Here is an 18,506-nt window from a genome sequence, read left to right on the forward strand (position 1 = left end):
ATAACATTTTACTATGATTGATTGCAAATGTCCAATCTATCGTGGAAATCAAACATACATTTAATTGCTCACCTTTGTGTCATGGGACCCAGACGTGCATAAAGTAATTCCTAAATTGTAAACAGCTTTATGAAACATTAAGCTGTACATGTACATCATTCATATTCAACAAATTTATAAGATATCCATTTTCTCTTTATTACGTTGATAAATAGCCGTGCCAGTGCCAAAACTTTTGGGAATACAAAAATGTTTTTGAGTTTGGAGAAACATTTCTTAGAAGAGGTATATAACACATGATGATTGCACAATCTGGGGCCTAAAACACAAAGCTAAGTAATAATCATAGACACATTTTTTCTATAATTGATTTCATTGACTGCAATGTACAATCAATCATGAAAATCAAGCGTACAGTCAATCACTAACCTTTGTGTTCTAGTACCCAGGTCTAAAAAGTGCTTCCATTTGGGCAAATACAACTTCTAGAATGTCATTTAACACAGGTTTACCAGCATAATTTAGACCCGTGTCTGTGGAGTCTTTTTTTTTGTGGAGATTTTTTTTTTACTGTTAACATTCAAAACAATTATCAACACAATCTTACACAAACACAAAGAAAAGTTATTTCAAAATGAATTGTCTACACTGTACATCTACATTTGTACATGTACACCATTCAGGTTAGTCTTCCAAATCAGAAATAATTTCATGAATTATTTTTATTCATTAGCATATCCAAATATGTACCTGCATATATATTCATGACTCATTTCTGAATCATCAATTGAAATACATCTATCAATTTGATGTAAATCCCTCGTCAAAATCATCTGGCCAGCAGAAGAGTAAGATCACAAGACACCAATGACTTCACATTTGTTCAATACTGTGTTGCTGTTAACATTACAGATTTCTAATCGTTGGAAAAATCGTGAAACAAAGAATTGCAAAGTTCATAAAATTTGAGTCTGGTTGATCCCTCCTGACGAGTCTTGTCGTTTCCCTTTTCAATCCATTGATTTTGATCAATCCAATGATTTCATAAATCAGAAAGTTCATGTATCAAGCCTTTAGCAATGAAAGAAGATGCCTCAAGTATCGTGACTGATACCGAGCAATCTAAACCTTCTGTCTGCATAGCGGTTAGCATGAACTGTCCTGACGGCTCCAGTCTCTGATCCATCGGTAGGAATACCACCCGTAAATGAGAAATAAGGTTTAAACAGAAATGAGATTAGTTGCTTTCCATGCTGAGTAGCTAGTAGCATAGAGAGGGTTGATTGGTAAGATCTTGATGGGTAGATTCCAGACCAGGGTGTCTATGCAGACGTTATCAAGACCTTGCCAGATAGCGCTTTTAGATTGATCTGTTGGTATACCATGCTCCGGGATTGGCTCCTTGGACGTGGTGAACTCTCTACTCTCAGTTTCATTGGCAATAATATCGTCCATAAATGAGAAATCAGTTTCAAACAGAAATGAGATTTGTAGCTTTCCATGCTGAGTAGCTAGTAGCATGGAGAGGGTTGATTGGTAAGATCTTGATGGGTAGATTCCAGACAAGGGTGTCAACGCAGACATTGTCAGGACCTTGCCAGATAGCGCTTTCAGATTGATCTGTCGGTATACCATGCTCCGGGATCGGCTCCTTGGACGTGGTGAACTCAAAGTGTAACCTCCAGCGAAGACAGACTGCAAAAAGAAAAGAAATTTAAAACTTGATGGCAAATTGAAAAGTACATTTACTCTGTGCAAACTGAATTAATTCTGGGCGAAAGACTTGGTAGCAGTGCTGCAAGCCAGGCGGCATGTTCGGGTTCGGTTCGGCAGGGTTCGGCAAATCTTTTCCGAACTTTGGTTCGGTTCGGGGTTCGGCAATAAATGCCAAATTAAATTTAACATATAAAAAATAAAGATCGCCGACCCACAAACAAGTGATCTCCAGGATGATCTGTCATATATTTATAATAAATTTTGTTTCTAAAAAGAATAGTTATGAAAAGTGTTGAACTTTCTTTTGTTTTAATCTTTAAACAAAAAATAACAGTCATTTCTACTTTCCTTTTTTAAATGAAAATTAAAAAAAAAAAGAAAAAATATTGATGAGAGAATCAGGACAGAAACAGAATTACAAAGATCAGAATATTTTTTTCATGATTATTTCATGTAGCTATGATCATGATCGATTACGATTAGATCTGGGAGTAAACATCGATTGATCGAATGGTTCGATTGGCATGCTGCCAATCGATTAGAAAAATATACACTAATCAAATGTTCGGTAGTTCCTGGGATAACTCGAATACCCAAGTAATAATAACAAAAACAAGAAAACAACGATGACAACGGTTTTTGAATACTTCATACAGGTTTAAAAATTATGTTACCGAGGTAATTTTTCAAAACTTATCAATGATTGTATCACATTCACAGTTACACACCAACATGAAAGCGCTCCGAAAATTTTAATCCCACCCGACCTTGCCGTCGATACACAAAATAAGTCATTGTCTGCGTGCACAAAACAATAAGTAAACACACAACCAGCTCACTTGAGCTGATTGGACCTTCGGATAGCCAATGAAACTTTGGGAAACAAAGAAGAAGGCAGTGGTTCCCTTATCAGGAAAGGTCATGACTTCAGAAATGAATTGACCCCTCCCCCATCTGTGTGTGTGTGTGTGTGTGTGTGTGGGAGAGAGAGGGAGAGAGGGAGAGAGAGAGAGAGAGAGAGAAAGATAGGGTGGGAGCCGGACAATTCCTTTCATGTTTCAAAACAATGCAACCTTTTTTATATCCCCCTCACACAATGAAAACGACATTCCAACATGCGCCCGTCTTCACCAGTACTTTCTCGACTAGTCTCCAAAAATAGACCCAGTTATACATGTAGGTTCAAATGATAAAAAAATCGTAATTTTGAAGGTATTTCAAATGAAATATTTTGCAAAATATTTTTTTTGAAATGTGTAGCATCGTGGGCAGTGCCACAAGTGGGGGCGGAGACATGGTGTGGGCAAGGGATGAAATTTTTCAAGTGAAATGCTCCACTTGGGGTCAATCTCAAAGAATACTTCATGAATGAGTTGTTTACGTCTTTGGGCTTTGCTGATCTGGGCTGATTCATTCATATGCAGGGGTGTGGCACTTGGAGGGATGCATGCATGATGCCAGAGTAACAGCATTGATTTAGGAAAGATTTTCATTGGAACAATATACTGAAAGATTTAATCTCATTTCATGTAGTTTCTTTTGATATAAAAATCATGGAAAAGGGGGAAAAGGGCCTACTTTCATTTATGCTAAACATGTGACTTTGATGGAGATTTCTTCATGGGGGGGGGGGTCACCATAAATTAGGTCACCTATTGTGACTTAAAAGACGTGATTCCCCAACGAACAATCGAATCATTCGATTATTTTTTCAGGAAATAATCGAATGGTGAAAATGACAATCGTCCCAGGCCTAATTACGATGTCATTGCCAACGCAGCTTCTCAAATTGGAAAGTGTTGATCGGGAATGTCGAAACAGTAGACAAACAACCTCCACTCAACTGTTATTATACCGGTAAAATTCACATTCCAAAGAATATGAGTGTTTTAGAAAGTCCCTATTTTCTGAAAAGTGGTGAAATCTGGTCAATGAATTACTTTAAAAAGATAAAATATCAGTCCATTCTTGGTCCAGAAAGATCGACGCTACGTGACTTCAAACATATTTCCAACACGAAAATGAGTACATGGGACTGTACAGTGTATTTTAGTGTTGTGAAATCACCCGGCGTTGATCGTCAGAACTAAGACGGAACTGATAATTTATCATTTCATTTTCAGTAATTGACCAGATTAAACCACTTTTAAGAAAATATTGACAATGGAAAAACGTTTCAAGTTCGGAATACGAATTTTACCTGTATAATAGCAACCAAGAGCAGGTTGTTTGGACTTCCTGTTTCAACTTTCCTTACCAACCATTTCCGGAACATCGATCAGGGAACATGCGTTGATTTGGTTTGAATTTTTATATTTTCTGTTTTTTCACCCTCATTCCTTCATCTCTTATTTATTTATCTTTTATATTAATATGGAAATTTCAGAAGGTGGAATATATATACTTTACCATTACTTTGTCAGTCACAAGGAATTAATTTGTCTTGTCTTTTTCTTTTTTTAAATACAAAACAATTAAATGTACGTCCGATTACAGCAATACGTAATTCAACTACACTTTTTAACTGAGTTAAGCTTAAAATGTCCCCACATTTTATAAGGAAAAAAATATATTCATGTTTATAAAAAAATTGAAAATGATAAAAATTTAATCAAACACGAGACCGAAACTGTCATACTTTGTCATTTACAAGGAATGAATTTATGTCTGGTTCTTTTTCTTTATTAAATACAAAATGATTAGGTCCGATTACGATCACGATCGATTATGGCAATACGTAATTACACCACACTTTTATACCGAGTTTAGCTTCAAATGTCCCCTCATTTTATCAAGAAAAAATATATTTATGTTAATAAAATATTCTTAAGTTGATAACAGTTCAATCAAAGACGTGATGGGAGCTGTCATAGTGGATTTTAAAAATATATTGAGTGGAATTCTCTTTGTGCACAATCACTAACCAATATTTTTTTGTTTAATTTTATACTTAAATCTATGTAGTCATCGCACTTACGCATTGCATATTAACATTTTTTTTTTTACCGAACTTCCGAACCAGGCCTTGGCGTTCGGTTCTGACCGGTTCGGAAGTGCCAAGTTCGGCGAACTTCCGTTCGGTTCGGCGGTTTGGCTGCAGCACTACTTGGCAGCAACTTGAAATATATGTTAAAGCGCCCTGCCATTGACAAATCATGGGGAAATTGAATCAATACGAAATATGCATAAGGCCAATTGACTTGGATAATATAATCTGTCCATCATGAGCGCTCGTCGGACTAATGCGATAAAATTTCGGACAGCACAAATTTGACCACACTCGTGACGGTTATTTACTTTGGGTCGTAGCAGTTCTAGTTTTCAACAATCCCAATTCCTAGACTCTTAGCAGGTCTCTTTATTGCTTAACCAAAATAAATAACCTCTGTGAAATTACACATTTCAAAGTGAAAACACACAGGTTAATTCTGGTTAGTTGGTGTACTAACTATTGCTCTCCTGTATTAGACCTCCGAGACATGCCGGAGTCTATTACATAACACCCCAGGCATGCAGCCGAATGACAGATTTGAATCCCTTTTCTGTTCTGAGATTACCTTCAATTTTTCCATGATTTCTCAATGGAAGGTCGCTTTAACTCTGTGCACACTGAATGATTTCTGGGGAAAAAATTAATGTGTTGAATGGTCTCATACAGGAGAATTTGTGCCAATGTCTTTTTTTCCTTTTAATTTTCACTGTTACACATGATGCACGGGGAGGTTCTTCCCTGCAATCTTCTTGCTGAAGATATTAAAGTTTAAATGTCATAAATACTGATACTGAAGTTGAGACTGATCAATGAAACCTTTAGAACAAGATAGCTTGTGTGAAAACAGAAAAATCAAAGAAACAGATCAGCAAAAGTTTTAAGAAAAATCAGACAAGTAATGAGAAGTTTAAGAGCATTTAAAAATTGCGATTACGAATCCTATGGAGATCCTCACATTGGCAATGCGACAGAGATGTGTGAGGTCGCTTGTGAACAACTCTCCCCATTACTTTAGGAAATGTTTCACTTAAATTGCCTCTTTTATCACATCTATCAGTAGATCAAGTGTTCTTTCTATAGGAGGGCATGTAATACAGATTTTTAAAGAATACATTATGGATAAAGAGTTGGTATCACCATCAGAAAAAGCAAAAAGATACATTTTTTGGGGTATTTTATAGTCCATCAAAGGGAAAGTTGTTCACATGCCACATCACACATCCTTGTCGCATTGCCAAATGGAGGATCTCCATAACATTAGTGATTGCAATATTCAAATGCTCACAACTTCCTCATTGTTTGTCTGATTTTTCTCAAAATTTTGTTGATCTGTTTCCTTGATTTTTCTGTTTCAACACAAGCCTACTTATTCCAAAGGTTTCATTCCCCTTTAAACTCTTTGTACGACAGGGCCCTTAGTTCTCACCTATATCGGTAATGAAGGCTGGCGTGACATGCAATGGGATGGGTAGAACCATATGAGAGTGTCGTAGATGAAGACAGAACTCTTGGTGCTTGCTGTGAGAGGCTACAGTACTCGCCTGCTGCTGGCGTCTTCGACATTCCTCAGATATCTGCTCTTCACATTGTAAAACAACAGAGTACTGGAACATAGAAAGATCAATTAGGGTTATTACAATGTATTCTGTACATTGGAAAAGATTACATAACAACTTCAACAGTAATTATAATATGGTGCATTTATACAGCGCATTTACCATAGGTATGGTATATTCTCTACTGTGCTTGATACTTGGTATCATATTATTACCCCGGCCGCAGCGGAACTGCCATATAGGCATTCAAGAAAGAAATCTGACTGGGTACCCATTCATCCAACCTAGGTCCAGGGCAAGCACAATGCAGGTAATTTTTTGCTTAAGGAAAACATACCATGGCTGGGATTTGAACCCATATCTCTCTGATTGAAAAACGTGAGTCATAACAATTACACCAAGACATCCCCACAAAAAAAATAAATTCCCTCTCCGCAGTTCAAAGAAAACAAAAAGGATTGTTTTTCTACTTTGTCTTACTTTACCAAACCTACATTTCAAAGGGAGGCAGCGCTTACTTAATGGAGATGGGATATTCCTTATAAAGTTACAATTGTCATCATGTACCATTTATTGCCATACATGTACCTACCCCCTCACCCCCCTTCCCGTGATATAACTGGAGCACACATAAATCTTCACCAACATTTTTCTATACATGAAGTAATTTCACCTTCTCTTGAAGGAAAGAATAAAAAAGGCTAGAAATTTGAAGTGTCCAAAGGACACAGATGCCCCCGCTTAAAGAGAAATTCCAGTAGTTGCAGTTAACACTGATTTCATGAGAAAGTCTGTAAAACAAGGCTTAATTGCAAGTATATCATCGAGGATCTAGATTTGGTACAGTTACATTAACTGGACTTTGTGAAATCTTGAAATCTACGCTGAAAAATGTTCACACCGAAAATCCCCAACACAGATAAGCGCACGTGGGACAATGTATATTTATTGCTCAGGGCGTCGGGCCCGACGCCCTACCCGAATCCCGTGCTTATTTGCTGATTTCTCAGCAATTACACAATTTCTTCCAGAATCCTTTGGCACATACGTTTTATTTATACAAACAGACACTTTAGTGGTCATTTCACTGGATTCTGTACGAACTCATTTTGATATCGTTACCAAAACTAGCATTTACCTTTAACGCAATCAGACATTCATTCAATATGAGAAACCAACTCGCATATATATAATGAGCTATGACCTTTGACCGGACTCCGAATTTGAACCTAGCCTGCATTTTGGTGTCATCTACCTACTCGCCCAAATTTTGTTTCATTTGTTTAATATCTCATAAGTTATCATGCAGAAACCAAATGTCATATTTAATGAGCTGTGCCCTTTGGACACGGAATTTGAACTTAGCCTGTACTTTGGTGTCATCTACCTACACACCAAAGTTTTTAAAATCCATTAAATATCTTTCGAGTTATTGGGCAGAAACCAAGAGGGGGGACGGACGGACAGGGGCAACGCTTAATGCCCCCTCCGGACTTTGTCTGCGGGGGCATAAAAATATCAATATACATTACATCTCTGACCAAAATCATCATTTAGAACTTGCCAATGACTTACTTGTAGACATGCCACTGACGCATCTGAGAAGTCGATGGTTCCAATGATATCCTCCCCTAGCTTGAAGGCAGGTTTGAAGAGACAGAACTTGGCCACTACTCCTTGGGAGTTGGTAATGTTGTAGGAATCTGGGGAGTATTTCACAAAAAAACAAATTGTCATGGACTAATTGTTATAAGCTATTGAAATCCTTGCATCTTATTGGCTCATTCTGACAAGATGTTTCATGAAACACTGCTCTGATGGGAATATCTAACATAATTTTGATTGATCTGGGTCCTGTCTTACAAAGAGATATGATTGACCCCATCAACCTCAACTATATGGAAAGCCATCAACATCATAATTTTTACTACACGAAATCTGCACAATGTCCTTTGTCATCAAAGAGAAGCACACTGAATTGTCAAGACAATGATAAATGTATGAGCATACACAGTATCTAAAAAACATTTTGAACATACATGCATTTCTGATGTTGACGTTGCTGGCTTTCCATAGTTGTGGTTGATCAGATCAATCACAACTCTTCTTAAGATGGGGACCTGATCAATATTCATTGATTCTCACTCTGACTTCATATCATGGATGATTGTCATTCTCTGACATTTGCCATAGTAACAGTCAGAGGCATTAAAATGATAAACTAGTCAAAATTTATCAGCAATAAGCCCACATGTATTTGATTGAATGAAGAAGAATTCAGTGAGAGCTTCAAAGGATGAGGAGAAAACAAGGTTTGAAATTTGGAGTTTACTCAAGCATGAGATATGAACACTATACAATCTCAGTGAAACACAGTCTGAAAACAAGGCAAAAGCAATTTTGTGTCTCGCCCACTTATGAAAATAACTAGAAATATTGTGATTTGCGAGGGCCAGGGTTGGCGATTTTTTTGATTTTAAAAAAAAAATCAAAAAAATCGGATTTATTTGATTTAAATCAGATTTTTTTTATTTAAATCAGATTTTTTTTATTTTTTTAAAAGTTCCTTCGAAAAAAAGGGTAATTATCCCCCCCTTACTCTTACAATGACATCAATATTGATGTTATACATTTCACCCCTAATATTGTTCTTAACCACATATTTTGTAATTAAAATCCAGTAAAAATGGACAATTCAAAATAAATTTGAGGAATCATGTATCTGAACTTAATTCTATCATACATAGGCCTATGAAGGAATATTCCATAGGGAATTCCCAGTGAGTAGAGAAAATTCCCCTCTGGGATTTTTCATTCAAATATTTAAAAAATCCAAGAAAAAAAAAATCCCTTATCAAAACTGCCAACAAACCCTTTGCCAATTACTAATAATTCAAATCAATGATTTTTTTCAATTAGTCACAGCTTTACAATAGTCGAAGAGAGACTACAACTGTACATGTTTAGGATCTTTTTAGTTTGATAAAAAGCTCTTCTCTTGCTACAGATATAGATGCAAAACTCTCAGTTTTGGAGAACAATATAAGAGATAGCTTTAATAGTCAAAGGGTGACTTTACTTAACTATGTCACTGTGATTTTTTTTACATTAATCTACAATTTTTATTCCCATATTCTCTACAAAAAAATCTGTTTGATCCATGAAGTATGAAAAAGAATCTACTTACTTTTAACTTAAAGGATAAAAACTGCAAAACTGCTTAAATTACATGTATTACAAAAAGAAGTATTTTATTTTAAATGAGACACAGCTTACAACTGCCAATGATTGTAACTAAAGTACCTGCATCTTAACATTTAAATGCAGTGTTAAATGTTTATTCTGAGTTTAGCAAATTGTTGTTATGGAGCTCTTTCCATTATTACATGCAGATACAAAACTTCCATTATTTGTGGCACTGAACATAAAATGGGCTGCAGTGACTTAAAAGGTTTATAAGAGAAAGCTTTTCTCAACAGTCAAATTATGACTGTACTACAATATGTTAATGCGATTTTTATAATTATGTTATTTAAAACATCAAATGTATGATAAATGTAACAATACGAAATAAGAGGCATGTTAAATATGTTGATTACATACAGGTATCATTTTTTATTTTACATGACAGAAGTAGTTACCGTATGTGTAGGCGAAGGATCAAAACTGGAAAACTGCCAACAAACCTTTTCTCATTGACTTTTATATATTATATATCTTTTTTTTACAAATTGCTCTCTGAAAAGTCTTTGGATTATGTGAAAACTTTATGTTAAGAAAGAAATTGACTAATAATTGACAAAGAATGTAAAATTTCAGAAGAAAAACTCGACATAATTTACAAAAAATGAGTACCTATTGACAACATACATCTGTATTTTTTAAGGAATTACCTGATTTTATTAATTTGATTTTAATTTGTTTTAAGTAGATATGAATACTCTGTTGATCTTTTGTTGATATAAAGTTAATTCAAAGTTTTTCAGCTGACTTGAAGAATTAAAACTGCATTGAACAAATACTTTGTCCATGATTTGTACATTTTTCAATGGAAGTGATTTAAATCAATGATTTTTTTTTTAAAATCATGGTGATTTAAATCGTGATTTAAATCCGCCAACCCTGGCGAGGGCACGCAACAGAATAATTGTATCGAAACTTCATTGTGAAATGACTGGGATGGAATAACACTTGTCATAAGAGCCTTGCACATAAACTTTAATGTTGACCTGAAAATGACCTTTGACCTTACCATGTGACCTCAGACTACAGCATTACATGAAGGTCACCTAAGTACATCTACCATCCAAGTTTTGTTGAAAAGTGACTTACGGTTGTGGAGTTAGGTGTCATAAGAGAGTCTTGCATGTAAACTTTAACGTTGACCTGAAAATGACCTTTGACCTTACCATGTGACCTCCGACTGCAGCATAAAATGCACATCCCCCAAGTCCATCTACCATCCAAGTTTGGTTGAAAAGTGACATACGGTTGCGGAGTTAGGTGTCATAAGAGAGTCTTGCATGTAAACTTTCACGTTGACCTGAAAATGACCTTTGACCTTACCATGTGACCTCCGACTACAGCATAACATGCAGGTCCCCCAAGTCCATCTACCATCCAAGTTTGGTAAAAAAGCAACTTATGGTTGTGGAGTTATGTGTCATTATAGTTTTGTGACGGACGGACGACATTTGGATCCCTAAGTCTCGCCTTCACCTCTGGTGGGCAAGACAAAAAGTGGTGACAAAGATACTCTTGTAACTTGCATTTCATTTAACTTTACACCTTCAAATTTTTACAGAATGACAAAGAAGATCTGTTCCTTCATATAAGCTAATTGTCTAATTCTGACTATTTAAAGATTAAATCACAATTCTTTTATTTAAAGAGAACCTTCCATGGTGACATATTATTTGTGTTGGGGTGGTGCGAAGTACAATAGTAAAATTGTTTTATTTGAAGTTCGGCATGTTAGGAATAATAAAATCATAATTTTATTTTGCGGCAAGCCCTGTGATTGGAGTAAAGTCAAAATGGCTTCAAGTCATGGCCAATTATGTCATTACGATCTGGAACTGAATTTGCTTTTATTCTTACAGAGAGGCTTGAACTAGACTGAATTTTAATTTCAGTAGTCCTACCACCATTCTGAAATCTGATCGCTAAGACTTTATTGGTTGCAATGTTCAAATGAAATAGTATTTACAATTTCTTTAAAGTTCAGATGGCAACAAATCGTCTAGTGTGTGCCGAGCTTTAGACTTACTTGGGCTTTTTCTTGAAGTGATGGTGGTTAGAATCTGAACAGCTCGATCCAGGAGGGTATTCTTTGGTCTATCGCCTTCTAAGAAAGGGTTTGCAGCATCCGTCTGGTTTGCTCCTTCAAATATCGTGGCTTCATCGAGACCTGTAATATCATTGAGAGCAAAGTACCACATATTTTTAAGTATGATATTATGAGGTAGTAGAGTAGTAAAGTAGATGATAATAATAATATAGGATTTGTATAGCGCACAGATCCACCTTGCTAGGTGCTCAAGGTGCTCCTATATTACCCCGGCTAAGCTAGTCTACCAGTTCTGGTGTGCAGATGCTTATAAGCGCTCAATTTTATGACTATCAATTAATTACCAGGACTGCTGAAAACAAAAGTGAAATGAATAAATTACCAAATCTCAAATAAAAAAAAAAAAAAAAAAACTAAGATTTTTACCTCCATATAGACCAACCACAACTGGTATACAGAGTTGAAAAACTAGACAAATTAGTCATCCAATATCACTGTAAATGGGGCTTGCAACCATCTATAAAAATGAGAAACTTTCCATCCAGATTTTCTACCTTTATTCATCCTTAGGAAGGCTTCAATATGAATGACGCCACACACTAGACAAAACTGGCTGTGTATATTCACATACACATCACTATGAATGTCATGTCAGTTAACTGGAGTCTCAAATTTTATTGGGAAACTTTTGCAATGAAAATGAAAGATGTTGATGAAGAAACACAGAACTTTTGTTAGATATGGGCATTGATGACATCAGTGAAGAAATTGATTCCGCTAATGGTGAAGATGATGGAGGTGGTGGTGGTGGTGAAGGAGACGATGATGATGGTGGTGATGGAGATGATGATGTGGTGATGATGGTGATGACAATGATGATGGGGGTGGTTGTTGTGGTGTTGATGATGATAATGATGACTATGATGCTGCTGCTGATGATGGTGGTGGTGATGACATGGAGGTAGGCGAGCTTGAAAAAGCAAATTCAAATCCAAATTTGGTTATATCCCCAATACACATTAAGAATGCAAAGATGATTGTACTTCTTTTCATTCTTTAAAAATAAATAAGCTTACCATATAGCACCATAAGTCTGAACGGGACTTTGATGAGTTTAATAGGCGAACCAATCCTCTGAACACCAATGGTCACTTTATAAGAATACTTGACATCTTGTCCTCGGTAAGACGGAGGGGCATCCCTTGGAATCGTCTCAGAGTAAATAACTGAAATCAAAACAAATATTGAGAAAGTAATATATAGCAATTATGAGGAGCCAATTTATCTAGTTTCCTATTCAATGGCACACTATATATTATCCCGGCTGTAGCTTCAGTTGCTAAAGGCGCTTGGTGCATTCAAGGAATTAATCCTGCCGGGTACCCATTCACCTCACCTGGGTTGAGTGCAGCACAATGTGGATAAATTTCTTGAAGGAAAAACATGCCGTGGATGAGATTCGAACCCACGCCCCTCTCAATGAAAGACGAGATTCGTAACCACTAGACAACGACGCCCCCACACTGTGTATATTAGAAACATATTATAGCAAATCCATTAGTCTCATTGTTGTTACAAATCCCTTTGCTTTGTTCTGTATATTCTAATAATATAAAAAAGAAGAAATGTGTTCCTCAAACAAAAATATCGAAGGCAGTAGCCCAAAGCCTGCGGACCAGACAATTTGTTCGCTGGCTTGACACGAACATTGGACATTGGAGCTGTTATCAAGGTACATGTTCTTGTAATGCCAACCCTGGTCTGGTAACATAAAGCTTTGTGGTGACACCCGGCAGCAGTGTGAGGTACCATGGCGAAGTAAATTAATTAAGATAGGAGATGGAGAAAGAAGAGGAAGTATAATAGGAAAGGGATGAGGGGGGGGAGATGAGAGATAGACAATCAGAGGGGGGACAAAGAGAATAAAAGGAGAATGAGAGGGAGAAGAGGATGAGAGAGAGGGGCAATGAGAAGACGAGGAGAGAAAGAGAGAGGAAGTGGGCAAGGAAGTCAAGACATATTCACATCTTAAAAATCTGTATGGAGACAGAGGAAAACTAATTTATTTATTTTTTAACTCACATGTTTTTGTTTCACCTGGTTGCATTCTGAGATCACAGAATAAAATCTTGGGTTGAGTCAACAGAATACACACTCCTTTCTCACCTGAAAGAGACACAGTTATGAGAAATTACCAACATCTGTCATCTGCATGAAAAAACTCAAATAATTGTTTGTTGAACACAAATTATTTTGATGCAAGCTCTTTGGGGATTTAAATTGATTTATTTGGCTTTGCATTTAGACCTTTCTAAACGTACCAGAGCTGTACCACCTACCATTCCCTTGTTTATTCATTTTTACTTCTACTATAACGCTTTACAAAAGGTTCAGCAACATAAATATATCAACACCTCTCACAAAATATTCCAAATTCCCTGAATAAATATAATATGAAAGTAATTTGGTGGTAGAGGATTAAAACTCGCCCTACATACCCTTCCTCCCTCTATCAATGATTCTCTCTGTTAAGTTTATTAGTTAATACATACAATTGCCTATTGATCATACTTCAAAATTCGTGAACATCATGGCCCCCGTCTCACAAAGAGTTGCAATCGATCCGGTCAAACACAACTATGGATGGCCAGCAATGTCAACATATAATATGCAAATTTGTCCGAAATATTTTCTAGATGTATTACATTCATCGTTCTCTTGAAGATTCAGTGTTCCTCTGTGTTTATTAATACCATGGTCACATTTGATCTACGGAGGCCGTACGGCGAGTCGAAAACAGCCGTTTCAACATTTTTTGTACCAACTTCATATAGGTGGTTTGAATTGAAATTAATGAAACGGCTGTTGTCTACTCGCCGTACGGCCGCCGTAGATCAAATGTGACCTAGGTATGCGGAGATTGTGCATATTTCTTGAATAAACAATTATGGTGTGGATGGATTTCCATACAGTTAAGACTGATTGGATCAATTGTAACTCTTTGTAAGACAGGGCACTGGGCCCCGTTTCATAATTTCTAGTTATAATATTATATTCTATAACAAGTTTACTATCAACCAATCAAATCAAATGATTCCAGTAATTTTAAACTGCTAAATTACAAATATGTTATCATAACACGTTTTATGACACACGTAGCTGTTCGGCATTATATATTATTTCTTAACCAATCACGATTCTGTGATCTGTCCCATGGGCATATACAGTCGACAGGATTGATTTCATTAATAATTTAATTTTATACAACTCCCAAAAATGTTTTAAAATCTGATTGGCCCAAATTGGATCACATGACATTTAAACAAACAATGCATGCATTTTTGTTCATAGAGGACCTAAATAATGAACTCTGTGCTCGACTTGCCAAATGGATATACCGCACTCGGTCCGGAGTATAGGCCTATCCATTGGCTCTTCTCCCACATCGTTCATTATTTGGCTTTGCATGCATGCGCTTGAGTGCATTATTTGAATATCATTCATAGAAGTAATTCTAAAAGTGGAAATGCTATAACCATTACCTCTACTAGCTGCAAAGCTTGTGTTGCTAGAAGACTGGATGTTTTCCCATTCCTCTGAAGGTCTTCTTGTGATTGGTTGCGGAGGAATGATGACCTTTGACTCCTTGACATTGCACTGGCAATGAAGCTGAGCACTGGCCCATGCAAGACACTCTGGTTGACTGTATGTTGCACAAAGTAAATGGAGAGAGATTTTAGAGGGGGGGGGGTATTGTGGGAGAAAGGAAACATGGGAAGGAGCAGGGGTGGGGTGGGTGTGGAGGAGGTGGAGTAGAAGGAGAATAAGAGGATGATGGACAGGATATAAGAAAGTTATGTCGATTTGGAACACATCACCACCACTCATTTAATGTTCTTTGATGCATGCATGTGTAAAAGGGGAGGAGCAGTCTGGTGACAAGTTGGTTTAGATGAAAGCAAAATAGATTAGGAAATATATTTTATTTTTTCTATATCACAACATACGAAACAACTGCTTGTCTGTCACGTCACAAAATCAAAAATTTAAATATCCATAACTTTTATTTTGCGACTTATTTTATCTATATCTATATTATTCAATATTTTGCCATAATTTTTCTGCTTATATTGAAGCAGCTTTTTGTCAGGGTGTGCTGCTATACTGAGGTACTTGCCAAAACAAACAATATATTAAGAAATTGATGAAAAGGCATGCCACAATGTCTCAGAAATTCTTCAAAGGCTGACATAATCCTGAAACTTTGACCAATTCATATCAGCTACTCCACATAATTTGAGAGCAAGATCTAGATAAAACGAGCTGCATTTAAATGCAATACATTAGATCAAGGGAAAAAAAAAATGAGGGAATTACCCGGAGCTGGTTGCTTCTGGGCATGTGAATGTAATTGCACATTCAATGGTCTCTCCAGCTAGAAACGCTGTCCCTCTTGTCAAGAGAGCTGTAGCATCAATCATGATGAATATCTGATAACAAGAGAGAGAGAGAAAAAAGTATTAACTTATATTCCTAAGATAAGAAAAAGAATGTTTGACATTACAGAAATTTTTTTGTGGTCTGGTGAATAAAAAAAAGATCCCTTATCAATGAAAACAAATCATACATGAATGGAACTAAGTATGTTTTTGTTACAAAAGTGATATTTCTAAGACTTTTTATCTCACCTGAACAAAGTTTGGAAGAGACCTACCGGTATATGGTCCTCAAGGCTACCCCAAATTGCCAAACAATTGGTGCGTCTTCTGCCTTCAATTCATTCACTTCCTGTTTTAGTGTTTCTTAGCTTACCTTAGCTCACCCATGGGTTCATATCGTCTCGCGAGCGAAGGATTATCAGTCATACGCACGCGACACACAACTACACTTCCAAAATACAGTGGGCTTTTGCCCACATAAAATATTATTTATAAATAAATATTCCACATCCTGCTATGACACCGAATCATTTAGATCCTTCCGTGACTTCTCCTTGAAGTTTCTTTCTAAAAATATGTATATTTTCTTGATCTTTAGTGAAGATTTTACGGAGGTAGAAATCAGTCAGCGTTGATATCAATTTTCTCCTGAAGAGGGCGCGCGATTTATATTCATATCAAAGACACGACAAGGGAAAGAATAGGCACCTACACTATTTTACACGCATATCGACGCAAGGCATTGCGCAAAGTCCGTGAAGTGTCCAATCTTTTCATTGTATAGACTTTGGTATACCGTATACGTATTATTGACGTTCGTCAAAGCTTGTACTGCTGGTTTCTTTCCAGGCACGTATATTATTTTCATTTTTTTTTATCAGTCATCTTTTTAAATTAATGCAAATGAGTGTTATCATCACCAATAATAATCATTAATTATGTTTTTTGAAGGCATTTCATTAATTGGTGCCCATAATTAGTAAATTAATCATGAGGATTGCGCATTCAAAGAATTTAGATACAGTTATAAAATTACCGAGGAGCTGAATCAAGGTTGTGAAATCATTAGCGCCACCGACGGGCTTCCTTGTATTTCCGTGGAAGAGACAAGCGAAGTCACTTTCGAGGCCGAGGTAAGCAAAATGTACTTTTTTTATCGGATTATTATTTTATTATTATTTTCATATTCAACAAATTATTGCTACTTACCGGCAAGAGCCCCGGTGCGTAGCGAGGAGCTTCGGCAAATATTACTTCAGCAATGAAGCGATGTTTGCAGACTACTTCGAAATCCAGGGTCAAACACGGTCTATTGTACCTCGCATGTTGTGTGAGTGAGTACATACTAACCTCGTACAATGTGTGAGTGACCTTAGCTGGGACTCTCAAACAAGCAGGTGCACTAATACAAATCGACGAGTGGTTCCCGAAACCACAGTTTGGTTGACTTTTAATTTAGCCCTCTCACACTCTCCTCGGCCCTGTAATAACTATGTGTAAATTCAGCCGTACAACACAGCCCTAGGCTAGGGCCTAGGCAGTCCGACTAGGTAGCGGGCGAGAAGTGGAGCATTCGCCGGTCAGTTCCCCTTCAGTGCACGTCATCGATCCGCAGACCAAGTGATTAATCCACAGAACAGGTACTGAAATTAGTAATTACCTTATTACAGTAGTTCTTTCTATTATGGTACAACAGCACAAATTGGTGCCAACAGATTGAAAAATACAATAAATTACATTTTAAATGAATATGTTTAACATAAATGTATTTACATACCCCTTTTCTCAGTGCTTTCCTCCTTTTGGTAACCGAATTAAGACGTCAGTTGCAGTCGTCTCAAAATATTATTACAACAACGCCCTCTGTTGAAAAAAAAATTAATAGCTTGTCACTGCATGATACTATTCAATAACCATAAAGATATTTGATTTGATTTGATTTCTTTCTGCATTCAAGATAATATATGCAACTTAACATCAAGGTGATACATTTAAGTTTTACAAAGTAATAAAGCAATAGTCATGATAAAGCAATGAAAAATAAATATCAACAAGAAGCAATATTCAACTGATCAAAAAGCAGGAGACCGCCAATCGATCGTGAGCGGTTAAACTTGAAAATGATGGCGGCCTTGTAAAATAGTACATAAATTTATTTCTTCATTGATCAAGTGGGTGCCATGCAGGTGCAGGTGCGGCCGGGTGAAGTAAACGGCAGTTGAATAATTAACTTGAAGAGGGGATGCATATGATTCGATGGCTTTTGTCTCACCCGGCCTGCGTAGCAGATCGAGTGAGACTATAGGCGCCGCTTTTGCGACGGCGGCGGCGGCGTCAACATCAAATCTTAACCTAAGGTTAGTTTTTGAAATGACATCATAATATGGACCTAGTTCATGAAACTTGGCCATAAGGTTAATCAAGTATTACTGAACATCCTATTAGAGTTTCATGTCACATGACCAAGGTCAAAGGTCATTTAGGGTCAATGAACTTAGACCATGTTGGAGGAA

At 36.7% G+C, this 18,506-nt stretch overlaps 1 protein-coding gene across 1 annotated transcript; it reads right to left on the reverse strand.

Moving 5' to 3' along the window:
* Positions 1–204: 204 nt before the first annotated feature.
* Positions 205–16,068, reverse strand: LOC121415233 (RAB6A-GEF complex partner protein 2-like). The gene is made up of 8 exons (XM_041608414.1): positions 15,932–16,068; positions 15,097–15,257; positions 13,637–13,720; positions 12,631–12,780; positions 11,534–11,674; positions 7,840–7,967; positions 6,135–6,312; positions 205–1,695 (listed from the first exon to the last, which is right to left on the reverse strand). The coding sequence occupies exons 1-8, from the start codon at positions 16,033–16,035 to the stop codon at positions 1,472–1,474; spliced, it is 1,170 nt and encodes a 389-aa protein (XP_041464348.1). The 5' UTR covers positions 16,036–16,068; the 3' UTR covers positions 205–1,471.
* Between the last annotated feature and the right edge of the window lie 2,438 nt (positions 16,069–18,506).

This window comes from Lytechinus variegatus, chromosome 5 (genome assembly GCF_018143015.1).
Source record: "Lytechinus variegatus isolate NC3 chromosome 5, Lvar_3.0, whole genome shotgun sequence".
Classification (NCBI taxonomy): domain Eukaryota; kingdom Metazoa; phylum Echinodermata; class Echinoidea; order Temnopleuroida; family Toxopneustidae; genus Lytechinus; species Lytechinus variegatus.